This window comes from Tasmannia lanceolata, unplaced genomic scaffold (genome assembly GCF_043159265.1).
Source record: "Tasmannia lanceolata isolate RefF3 unplaced genomic scaffold, GAP_Taslan_0.1 ptg000018l, whole genome shotgun sequence".
In the NCBI taxonomy this organism is placed as follows: Eukaryota; Viridiplantae; Streptophyta; class Magnoliopsida; order Canellales; family Winteraceae; genus Tasmannia; species Tasmannia lanceolata.
In genome coordinates this window covers 559353-571295 of record NW_027518695.1, presented here as the reverse complement: position 1 = coordinate 571295, position 11943 = coordinate 559353, and the positions used below count along the sequence as shown (strand labels likewise).

General features: G+C 43.2%; 1 protein-coding gene across 1 annotated transcript; it reads left to right on the top strand.

Annotated features, from left to right (window-relative positions):
• The first annotated feature begins 6697 nt into the window (after positions 1-6697).
• On the top strand, positions 6698-11830 carry LOC143849593 (chlorophyll a-b binding protein CP24 10A, chloroplastic-like). Its single transcript, XM_077358660.1, has 2 exons — positions 6698-7017; positions 11082-11830. The coding sequence occupies exons 1-2, from the start codon at positions 6797-6799 to the stop codon at positions 11629-11631; spliced, it is 771 nt and encodes a 256-aa protein (XP_077214775.1). The 5' UTR covers positions 6698-6796; the 3' UTR covers positions 11632-11830.
• The last annotated feature ends 113 nt before the right edge of the window (positions 11831-11943 follow it).

The following is an 11943-nucleotide window of genomic DNA, read 5'->3' as shown; positions in this document are numbered from 1 at the left end:
TGAAATAGCCAATCATCTATACTCTTTTGCAAAATGGCAAAGCAAGAATATTATGTTATAGTTGATGTAAATATCAGAAGAATGGGAATTGCTAGCATCCATCGCAAAAGCCATTTCGCAGCTGGTCAGTCGCATTTCAGACTACCCACCTCGTGAATGGAAACAATAGCTGTTGTCTTCATTAACAAGGTGGCTGGACTGACATGCGACAGACCAGCTGCGAAATGCCTTTTGTTATGGACCCTAGCAAATCCCCATAAGAATTATACAATGTTTGCTGAACTGCATCAGGTAGCAAATATCATTTGGTGATTTACACTGGTCTTGGAGGGCCTCACTGTTTAGTGAGCCATGCACAAAGAGAGAGTAGCCTAGCCATTTGCTCGGTGGGTCTTTTCACCATTCATCATGGACCATTCCCCATAGTCCGTTTCAACTATTGGATGGCTTAAATAGTCTGATTGGGGTGCATTTGTGGCATGGCTCATCCATGGCAATGCTCACTGGACGAATGGATTGGATTAATGAATGATGGACCCCAGCTGTATAATTGCTAGATTAGGCAAAATCTCTGCCCCGGTTCACTTTTGCTAGGATTAAGCAATACAAAATTTCTTGAAGCAATTTTTTTTTTCTTACATTCTCATTCTTACATTCCTGAAACAACTTCTAGTATAAGATTTTATGAACTTGAAAAGCAGTTATCTCTGCCATTCCAAAAGCAAAGCACCAAATAAGCTCCTGCCTTTTGCTCCCAAGGCCAACACCTCATAGGTTTGTTTCTTATGGACACAGGCTCTAGATGCTACCTCTGCTCACTATGATGTAGAGTTGCCATAAGAGACCGGTAGGGAGAGACTCAATGGGTTTGGTTAGAGAAAACTACTTTTCGCACCTCAATTCGATAAGTAACATCTTCTCTCTGTTTTCTTTGTTTACTGTTCTATTTGTGCAAAATTACTGTTTCTGCTTATCGTGACTGTAATTGATTCTGCTCATCCTCTGCGGCCACCAACCTTGCTGTACACATATTACTGACAACGCTTTTCCGTGTCTTCACCTTATTTATATATACAAAAAAAGGCAATTGTATGCTAATCAGCCTTTCTTTTATATTGTACATTCAATCAAACAGAAGCATAGTCTGCACACCTTCCCCATACAACACATCTTCTCTAATAGCTTCAGATCTTAGATTTGTTTTTGTTTTTTTTTTATAGAGAGATATAAGGAAGAAGAAGAAGAAGAAGAAAAATATTCTACGAAGTGGGTTTTGTTGAGAAGCCCATGAAGCTTCAGATCTGAGAAGATTTTAGGTGGTGGGTTTGGTGCCATTTTCTGTTGGGTTTGGTGGGTTTCAATGGTTCAGGTGAAGAGTATATGAAAGAGCTGAAATCAGTAGTGCTTATCGAAACGGAAAGTGGAACGAAGAGTCCTGTCCAAGGACTGTTTTTCTCCCTGCCCTTTTTGCCAACAAGGTCACTAGTGTTTTCAAATTCTGCTGTCGTGGCGTGAAAATAACGATCTGAATGGCATGGAGGGTGTGTCTTTTGGTAATTTTAGGTCTGGAAAAGTATTTGCTAATAATCATGATAGGAAGAATGATACCATGGGACTCGTCTGATAGGAATAAGATAGATGGCATTTGATCCATTGGGAGAATCCTAGAAAAAAAAAAAGTCACCCCGACAATGAAAATGGGCTCTTGCCACAATATCACAACTGACATCAGCTAGCCCTATGTTTAGGAAAATCACAAAATATAGATTTCTTTTCGCACACATGACACATTCTCATGGTTTGGGCTCTTCCTCTCTATCACGATATCATTTTCCAAAGGAAAATATGTTCTTTTACTTTGATTTTCACTTTTTTTAGGTGAAACCAGGACCCTAAGAGAAGGACCAATTCTAATACTGGTTGAAAAGCAGTCCCAAGCTCAACTTGAGTAAGTAAAAAGTCTTCTCAAACACAGGCCTAATGTGGTTGATTTACTTAGTAAGGATTTCATGCTGGGCCAGCCTAACTTTCATCATTAACATTTACCATCAATGGTAAAAAGCAATTCTTAATCCTAGAAGGGGAGCATGGATATGAAATCAAGACCGTTGTTTCAATAGATCATAAGGCAATTTGGTCTGGGATCTATCTCGAATGAGCATCCCATGAGAAAGACAAACAAATATAAAAAAACGAAGGTTTAGCTTTTCTTGGTGGAACCTTAAATGAGGCTTGATGGATGACCATCATAGGATAATTCGATCATGGTGTTCTCAATGTATCTAATCAGGTACACGAGCCAACAGTGGGGCCAGTAAGTGTCTTTTAGGAAGAAGTGTAACAATGGTTTTCTTGAGCAGTTTCCTTTTTATAAATTGTAGAAAAAAACAAAGTGGGGGTGTGGGACCATGCAATTATCGGATAAATCAACTTTAAACCAATTAGACATGATCCAAATCATTCATTCTTTGGGCTCTACATAAGGGTATACTGAAAAAATCTCCTATATAGGGTATTCCTAGCCCTTTGATTTGTGGAGACTTAACACTAATGCTGTTTCTTTTTCCGCCTCATCGATTTTACGTGACACTATATGATGCAGACGAAAACAACAAAGAACATGTGGCATGAAACAACTTTCTTACTCTTAAATTTTTATTTTCGTCACTTAGCCTACTTTTTAGGCAACAAATCTTATATGTTTTACTTGATGTTAGAATCATTAGAAAGATTTTTCGATTACCTGTCTAACGGCCCAAGATCGCGTGATTTGGATGTGATTTGAGGAAGTTATAGCCGATTTACCACCATGATATGGATTAAGGGATTTTTATTTTCAGATTATTTCAGTCAAGTTTTTAGGTTCTATTTAAGTCATTTTAGATGGACGATTGGTATTAGTTGCTTAGGTCTTAGGTTAGTTTTTAGAGTTTCTTTTACTTATAAATAGATGTTATGAAAGCATTGTAAGGGACTTCTTTGATTGTTGAATAAAAATTTGCCTTAAGGCTTTTGAGAGCTTTTGAGTATTTTCCAGTTTCGCTCTAAGAAACTCGACTTTGACGGAAATGGAATAAATCTCATCCCTTCGATGGTGGTCGAAGGGACCCTTTCATTCCTTATTCTATCCTTTTGCTCCGTAAATACTAGGGTTGCAACTCGGGTCGGGTGGGTCGGGTTTCCCGGAACCCTACCCTACCCGAGTAACCATCTCGGGCCTGGCCGGGCCGGGTGTCTTTTGGAAAAACCCGGGATTCATAAACCCGACCCTACCCGAGATAGTTTCTCGGGCCGAGTCGGGCAGGGTCAGGTTTTCCTCATTCTCTCATCCAAAGCTGCAAATAAAACTTGAAATTAGAATTGAAGCAACAGATAAAATTGATGCAGTCCCACAAATTCATTTACCCTCACTAGCTTTTCTAGGAAGTTGAAAGTCCATCTGATCTTGTTAAAAAAACATTGGTAGATGATAAACAGAAAAGGAGATCCATTCAACATTTGAAAATATCACACGCAATTCTAAAATACCTAGAATCCATTTCATTTTCTCACTTTTGAAAATATCACACGCAATTCTAAAATACCTAGAATCCATTTCATTTTCTCACTCTGCCCAACAATACCATGTGCTTTTATCATACATCCCTTCCCTTGCACACACAAACCCCTTTCCACCCTTTCACAATACCATCCCTCCCCATTTACCCATCAAAACTATGTAGCTCTTGTAAAAGATGAACATGAATCAAAAATCAAACGAAGGAGATTTTGGTTTTGTGAAAGCTTCAAGGCATGCATTGCTTCTACCTTCCAAGCTTTGAGCATTTAAAGCAACTGGTAGAGAACAAAAAAACAAAGCTGTCAAAGCACGTACCTCTCTCTCTCTCTCTCTCTCTCTCTCTCTCTCTCTCTACCTACCTGGGGAAGAAGGGTTTTGCTTTTGGTTTTTGCTTTTTACTTCACAGACAACGTGTCATACATACTAGATTATAATATAATAAGGGATTTTAGCTTTTTAGTCTTTACTCGACACGCAACCTTTCATGCCGGAATATAATATAATATAACTCTTATATTTAAATGGAATTGCGTTAGGCGGCTGTATTCCAGTATCGCTTTATTCTTTTCATTCTTATAATTTTATAAAATAAAAAAACGGAAAGAATGAGGGTTTTCGGGTCGGGTCGGGTTTTCCACCTTTAAAACCGGCCCGACCTGCGACTCACTCGGGTTTTGGAAACTTAAACCCGGCCCAGCTCTTTACCCGACCACTTTGAACCCGACCCATGCCTTTTCCGGGTCAGGCTGATGCGGGCCGGGTAAAACCCGACCCAAGTTGCAACCCTAGTAAATACACAACTAGGTAGTTACGAGTTTTCAAACTGCAATAGCTGGTATCAGAGCAAATTATTTTCTTCGGTTGAAGAAAAAGTTTGGTAACAAAGTTTGTGTAAATTCGCGATAGCTACAAAGTATCTTCGATCTCTTTAGAGAAGAGTTGTTGAATGCCAAGATTAGGAGGTAACACCAGAGTTGAGATCTTTTTATTATTATACAGAGCAAGAAACCATAAATTAGGAGTCACCACCAATACATGATGAAAATTCAGATGATGTATTTTTAATCTTTGCTAAAAGTTCAGATGATGAATCAATTACTTTTGATGATGACAAAGTGATATGCGAATCACTTAAAGGGATGATTGATGTGCCATATGAAATCATTAACAAAGAATCAAAGGAAAATGGATCAAACAACATATTAAGTAGACCGATGGAGGTTGAAAAGATTGGTGAATGGAAAAATATTACATCGGTTTCTTCATCCATTTGTGTTAATCTATTTTTATATGATCCTACACTGAAGCCCATAGCGGATATTCATGAATTCAAGCATGTTCAAGATCAAGAAATATTATAGTATCGTCTTCGGAATTATGCAGTAGGATTTTATCCTCGAGAGTTTCAGAAGATAGACACTCTTTGAAACTTTAAAACTTCAAAACTTGAGAACGTGTTTCTTTGAATCAAGGGAGAATGATGTGGATGAAAATGATAAAGAACGTGTGGTGTGAAACAAGTTTCATATTCTTAAACTTTTATTTTTGTCACTTTACTTGTAGCCAAAGGCGGAGCTAGGAATTTACTCTTGGGGGGCCGGACTAATTTACAATTTACCTGCAATGGTCATTAGAGGGCCGCTTGCTATTACCACCGTTCAGGAACGTCGGTAAATGTATTTCTGCCTTTTAGCAGCATCCGTGAACGCCAATAAAACCCTTTTTGCTGTAGTGATAAAAGGGATTTTGCAAGTCATTGGGAGGGGGAGGGAAGCCACCCCCACACAATATGTGGCTCCGCCCCTGGTTGTAGCTTACTTTTTAGGCATTAAATATTATCCATTTGACTTGATTTCGGTATCATTAGAAAGGATTTTCGATTACCTATCTAACAAGCTGAAGATCACCCAATTATGGACGTGATTTGAGGATGTTATGGCCGATTTATCGGCATGGTATGGGTCTATCAAGGGATTTCCATTTTAGGGTTATTTAGTCAAGTTTTTTAGGTTTAATTTAAGTTATTTTAGATAGACAGATGAAATTAGTTGCTTAGGTTTTAGGTTAGCTTTTAGGTTTTTTTTTTTACTTACAAGTAGATGTTAGGAAGGCGCTGTAAGAGACTTCTTTGATTTTGAAATGAAAATTTGCCTTTAGGCTTTTGAGCACTTTTGAGTATTTTGCAGTTTCGGTCTAAGAAACTTGACTTCGACGAGATCTTAGTAAATCTCATCTCCTTCGACGATGATCAAAGTATTCTATTCCCTACGACGGTGATCAAATGTCTCATTTATTTTGCTTCCGCTGCCAGACAACGAGATCCATCTATTGTTTTGGACTGCATCACTGCATCCATGTGTTGGTCACCATGAAAACATGGGGTTTGCTAGGGTCCATCGCAAAAGGCTCTTCGCGGCTGGTTTGTTGCAAGTCGGACCGGCCACCTCATGAATGGAGACAAAAGTTGTTGTCTTCATTCACGATGTGGCTGAGCGACAGACCAGCCGCGAAATGCCTTTTGCGATGGATGCTAGCAATTCCCTGAAAACATATTCCTTGAAATATTTGTGTAGCCGGTTGTGAGAAATGGGCAGGAGAGGGGGCACATGAGAGGGTGGGATTGAGGGGAGCATGAAAAGCTCGTGGAAACCTTGAAAAAATAACTAAATCTTAATAGGAAAAAAAAAATTAAAGCAAGCAGAGGTGGAGACCAATATATGGACTCCCCAATATAAGTAATTTATGCTTCACTACTCTTCTACTGTAGGGTCCTGTAGCCCAATAGATGAACGGTTTTGATAACCTTAAGCTGGATCCTACTTGTTATTTTCTACTTGTGTAGGTTCTTGTGCTCTTATTTATTGGCAAAAACAATTTGAAGCGTTAGGATTGTCTCAAGTGGAAGATCACTGGGACATGGGAGTAGGGAGAGAGAGAGACTTAATCTTTTGCGGAGATACATTTTGTTAGAAAGGGCATAATAGTAAAAGACGTGGGAAAAAGTTAAGGCAATGGCAAGGTCCACGTGTATGGAGAATATAGAAAGGAGTGGATGTAGGTATCTATCCCATTGGTCCAAAATCCATATCTCAGATTTCCTCAGATTTCATTCACTAATCAATAAAACGCCTTCCCTCACTTACAATAAGTGAAACACAGACCATAACAACCAATTGTAATCCCATCACCTTAACATAGTAGAGAGATAAAAAAGAGATATTGTGTAAGATTAGGGCAATGGCCATGGCCGCAACATCTGCTGCGATCTTGGGCTCTCCTTTCTTATCTGGAGCAAAGAGTAGTCGGAATTTGTTGACGCCGGCGAGCATTGGCGGGAGAGCCGGATGCATCGTTGTGGGCCGTCGCAGGTTGATCGTTGCCGCTGCTGCTAAGAAGTCTTGGGTTCCTGGCGTTAAAGGAGGCGGCAACTTCATTAATCCGGAATGGCTTGATGGCTCGTAAGCTTTCTTTACACTTGGGTTAGAATTTTTAGTATAAGGGATTAGAGACCTCATTCTTGTCTAACCCCGGTTCCCCATTATACTATACCTGTTTTCGGGGTTTAGTGAGAAAGTGCTGTGCAAGAAATCCTCATTTCTGTCTTAAACTGCTCAACCAAACATTGGATAAAGTTAAAGTGAGATCCCCGAATCCCCACTATCCACAAACTAAAAAGCCCTTCTTTTTTTCTTTTGGCTTCGGTGTGGAGTGACTCAGAGACTACAAATGAAAGCAAAACAGTGAATCCTCGACCCGTCTAGTAAGATATAATGTGTCCTAAATAAGATCTAACTTAGATACGAGTTATCTATTATTTGTTCCACAACTATTTAGGATAATATATGTTAGGCCTAAAATCGGTAACAGATATGGCAGTGACGTAAGAGCTGAGTTAGAGGACCTGAGGAGCTGAAGTGAAGGAACTGAGTCCTGCACAAGAGCGCACGAGGTCAGAAGACCAACCCGGAGTCGTTGCTCCGGACGGACCCTTCGACACTCAAGTCAGTAAGAGCAGGAGTGCAAAGCCAAAAATTTAAGAGTAGTAGCTTAGAAGTTATTACCCCTTACTTTGAGCCTTGAGAGGCCTTTTATAGAGGGAGGCCTGGGATGGTTGAATTACCTACCCCAGGACAGGTGTCGGCCCTTCTGTAGGTTTAGGTTTACCTACTCTCAGGTAATTACCGGATTACCCCTGGGCAGGTATCGATTTCGTGTTGGGCCCTTCCGGGGCCACGTGTCGACAACTCATTAGTTGTTGTTTTTCATACCCCATCAGTTGCCCCCCAGTTCTCCAAGTCATTGTGATGATTTGGGGAAGTATGAGGCCGTGCTCTGGAGCGGCTGGAAAAATGAAGCGAAAGGATCTGTCCGGACAAGCCATCTGAGCGGCCTAGGATGGGCAGAAGCTTGGAGTGAAATCTGTCCGGCCAAGCCTTCTAGGCGGCCTGGGACGGGCAGAAACTTGGAGTGAAATCTGTCCTGCCAAGCCTTCTGGGAAGCCTGGGATGGGCATAAACTTGTAGTGAAATTTGTCCTTCCACTTTAACAATTTCTCCTGAAAAATCAAACAAATCAGAGTTCGCCGGCTTCAAGCGGTCATTTCCTATCATCATCTGCTCGAATGCATGGTATTAGAGAATGTCGGCCGAACTCCCGTTGTCGACGAGGATCTTCTTCACTTCCCAGTTCGCGACTAGCATGGTTATGACCAGGGTGTCGTCATGGGGGAGTATCAAGTTGTCGAGGTCCGCGTCTGAGAAGGAGATCTCGTTCTCTGTCCTCATCTTCTTGCTGCATGTGTGCACGGCGTTGACTCGGCGTGCATAGGCTTTTCGAGCAGCAGATGATGTACCCCCGGCGACTGGTCCACCCATAATTGTGTTGATGACCCCCTTGGGCTGGGATCGGTGTATCTCCGGCTGTGGATTGGACGACGGGGGAGATTGGTTCCGCACAGGAAACAGTGGGGGTCGTCGAGGGCTTTGGCCATGAGGGCTTCTCCCCCTGCGCTCTCTTTCGTCGCCATTACTTTTAACATACATTTTCAGGTACTCCCGATTAATCAGCAGCTCGATTTCTTTCTCGAGTTGACAGCATTCATCTGTGTCGTGCCCGTGGTCTCTATGGAACCTACAATACTTGGACTTGTCTCTCTTGTTTCCTTTTGAGATCATCCTGGTTGGCCATCTTACGAATTTTTCTCCCTCGATTGCGGCCAGTATGCTTCTCCTGGAGGTGTTGAGAGGGGTGTAATTATCTTCCCTCCTTTGCAGGGATCTTTCTCTTCTCGGGGCTTTATCATCCCTACGCAGCTTGGTAGGGTTCTTTTCTTCAGAGGTCCTCCTCCGGTTTGAATCTAAGGCTGCCAGAGTCTCCTCCACGGCTAGGTACTCCTCGGCTCCAGCCATCAGATCCGCCAGTGAGTGCAGGTTTTGGCGAGCTAGTGATCGCTGGAAATCATTAGATTTCGCGTCCGCTAGGAGCGCATTTACTGCGGCTGCGGGGTCCAAGTTTGGCACCTGGAGGACCTCCATGTTGAAGCGGCTCACGAATGTTTTTAGAGGTTCGTTATCCTCCTGCCGCAAAGCCATCAGGGATGCTGTTGTTTTCCTCGGCCTCCGGCTGCTCATAAAATGGCGGACCAGGTCGTCCCAAAAGTCTTCAAAGTTGCTAATGGAGTTCGGTTTGATCCTCGAGTACCAGTCCCGGGCTGCAGCGGTCACTGTGGTCGGGAATGCCCTGGAGAGGAATCCATCAGAGGCGCCGTGGAGGAACATCATAGTCCTGAACGTCTCCAGATGGTCCACAGGGTCGGTGGTTCCGTCATATTGCGGAACCGTCGGCATTTTGAACCCTCTAGGTGCTGGCGTGTTCATAACATTATCGGTGAACAGAGGTTTACTTGAGTATGTCTTCACAGCGGGCCAGCCTTGATCCTTTGCCAGCTCTTCTATACGGTGGCCTATCTCTTCTATCCTCCGTAACATTGGGTCAGCCCTCCGGTCTGCTCGGCCCAACGACTTATTTTTCTCTACTGAGGGGCTCGTGGCGGAGCCGGATTGACTTTCCGGACTCTTTCGATGATGCCGGGATTTTTCCCGCGGCGCTCAGTCTTCTTGGCTTGGTGCTTCTGCGCGGAGCGAGATCGTGACCTCTGGCGATGGCGAGGCTCTGTATGGGCCTGCCTGGTTCTGGAATTATGGACTCGCATTGTGGAGTGGTGGGTCCGGTTCCACTAGGGCGCACTGGCTCTCCCCTGTGCCCACTCGATCTTTCCTGTAAAGGTACTGGGCCTCTGAGGGATGCTGGGGAGGCGCTTGGATCAGGTGTTGGTATTGACCGACAAGAGCGGTCATCTGTTGGAAGAGGGCTTGAACTTGATTCGGAGTGGGAGTGGGATTGAGGTGTTCTGAATGAGCCGGGCTCTGCTCTGCTGTTGCAGAGGGAGCTACTATATGCGAGGCGATTCGGTCACTTCGAACCCCGCGATGTACTACAGCTCGGGTAGTTCGTGCAGTTGGTACCCGAGCACTCTTCCGCACTGCCATTTTGTATAGGGGATTCGAACAGCTTTTAGTTCGAAGTCCCACGGATGGCGCCAATCTGTTAGGCCTAAAATCGGTAACAGATACGGCAGTGACGTAAGAGCTGAGCTGGAGGACCTGAGGAGCTGAAGTGAAGGAACTGAGTCCTGCACAAGAGCGTAAGAGGTCAGAAGACCAACCCGGAGTCGTTGCTCCGGACGGGCCCTTCGACACTCAAGTCAGTATGAGCAGGAGTGCAGAGCCAAAAATTTAAGAGTGGTAGCTTAGAAGTTATTACCCCTTACTTTGAGCCTTCAGAGGCCTTTTATAGAGGGAGGCCTGGGGTTGTTGAATTACCTACCCCATGACAGTTGTCGGCCCTTCTGTGGGTTTAGGTTTACCTACTCTCAGGTAATTACCGGATTACCCCTGGGCAGGTGTCGATTTCGTGGTGGGCCCTTCCGGGGCCACGTATCGACAACTCATTAGTTGTTGTTTTTCATACCCCATCAATATACATATGCCACAAAAAACATAAATGTTGAAGTCCACTACTCCCGTTAGCCTTTTTTTTTTATAGATACAGATCATGTAGGATAGAATTTATCCAGAACAACCTATCCTAATTGGATACATCTACAAATTATTTGCATAGAAGAAATGAAATTTCCATCCGTTTTCTTAGTTTTTACCCCTTCCATGCTTGTATTTTAACAAAATGGCTGAATTTTCACCTTTTTGTTTTTGCTTTTGAAAAATAAAGTAATTCCCAGGAAAAAAAAAAACAAATAAAAGGGGATGGAAATGCTGAGAAAGGGAGTGGAAATATCTCTGCCCATGATCTTATATGTAAATTATAGTTGATCTAGTTATTATATAGTTAATGGATTCCAAAGAGACCTTAATGCCCTGTTTGCAAATAAGATTAACTCAAAACAATGACCAATTTTGGTGGTATCCAGGAGTAACTCTTTTTCTAATTATAATGTGGATTGCAGCCTCCCTGGAGATTATGGGTTTGACCCATTGGGCCTAGGCAAGGATCCGGCATTCCTCAAATGGTACAGAGAGGCGGAGCTGATCCACGGGCGGTGGGCCATGGCAGCCGTGGTCGGTATCTTCGTGGGCCAGGCATACAGTGGTATCCCTTGGTTCGAGGCAGGTGCGGACCCTGGTGCAATAGCCCCCTTCTCCTTTGGGTCACTTCTCGGCACCCAACTCATCCTCATGGGGTGGGTGGAGAGCAAGAGATGGGTCGACTTCTTCAACCCCGAGTCCCAATCGGTTGAGTGGGCTACGCCATGGTCTCGCACAGCCGAGAATTTTGCCAATGCAACTGGTGAGCAAGGATATCCAGGCGGAAAATTCTTCGATCCGCTATCGTTGGCGGGCACGATACAGAACGGGCAGTACATTCCGGATCTTGAAAAGCTTGAGAGACTGAAGCTGGCGGAGATCAAGCACGCCCGCCTCGCCATGGTAGCCATGCTCATCTTCTACTTTGAGGCCGGGCAAGGGAAGACACCCCTCGGTGCTCTTGGCTTGTAATTATGTTAAGTAATTGAATTAGTGACAAACAACCCATCTTTCTAGTGTGTTTTGAGGTTTAAGGTTCAAATTTTTTTCTTGCATCTTCTTTCTTCTTGCGATTGGATGTACATCCGAATGCACTTTGTTTGTAATCTTAGCCCCTATCAAGATTATCAATACATCGAGGTCCCTCAGTTTAAATTTGAGGGGGAGCTGATATTATGTCCGAATGAGATGGCCCACATGGCCTTTGACCCATGCCAAATGAACATCTAAACTATAAGATAATAGGATACAAAAATCGACAATTAGGTTTTCATGACAAAAATT

Bases quoted from the DNA above. Each gene is read 5' to 3' on its own strand.
- LOC143849593 (XM_077358660.1), top strand. From the start codon at position 6,797: ATGGCCATGGCCGCAACATCTGCTGCGATCTTGGGCTCTCCTTTCTTA. The intron at 7,018-11,081 runs GTAAGCTTTCTT...TGTGGATTGCAG, and splicing joins CCGGAATGGCTTGATGGCTC to CCTCCCTGGAGATTATGGGT.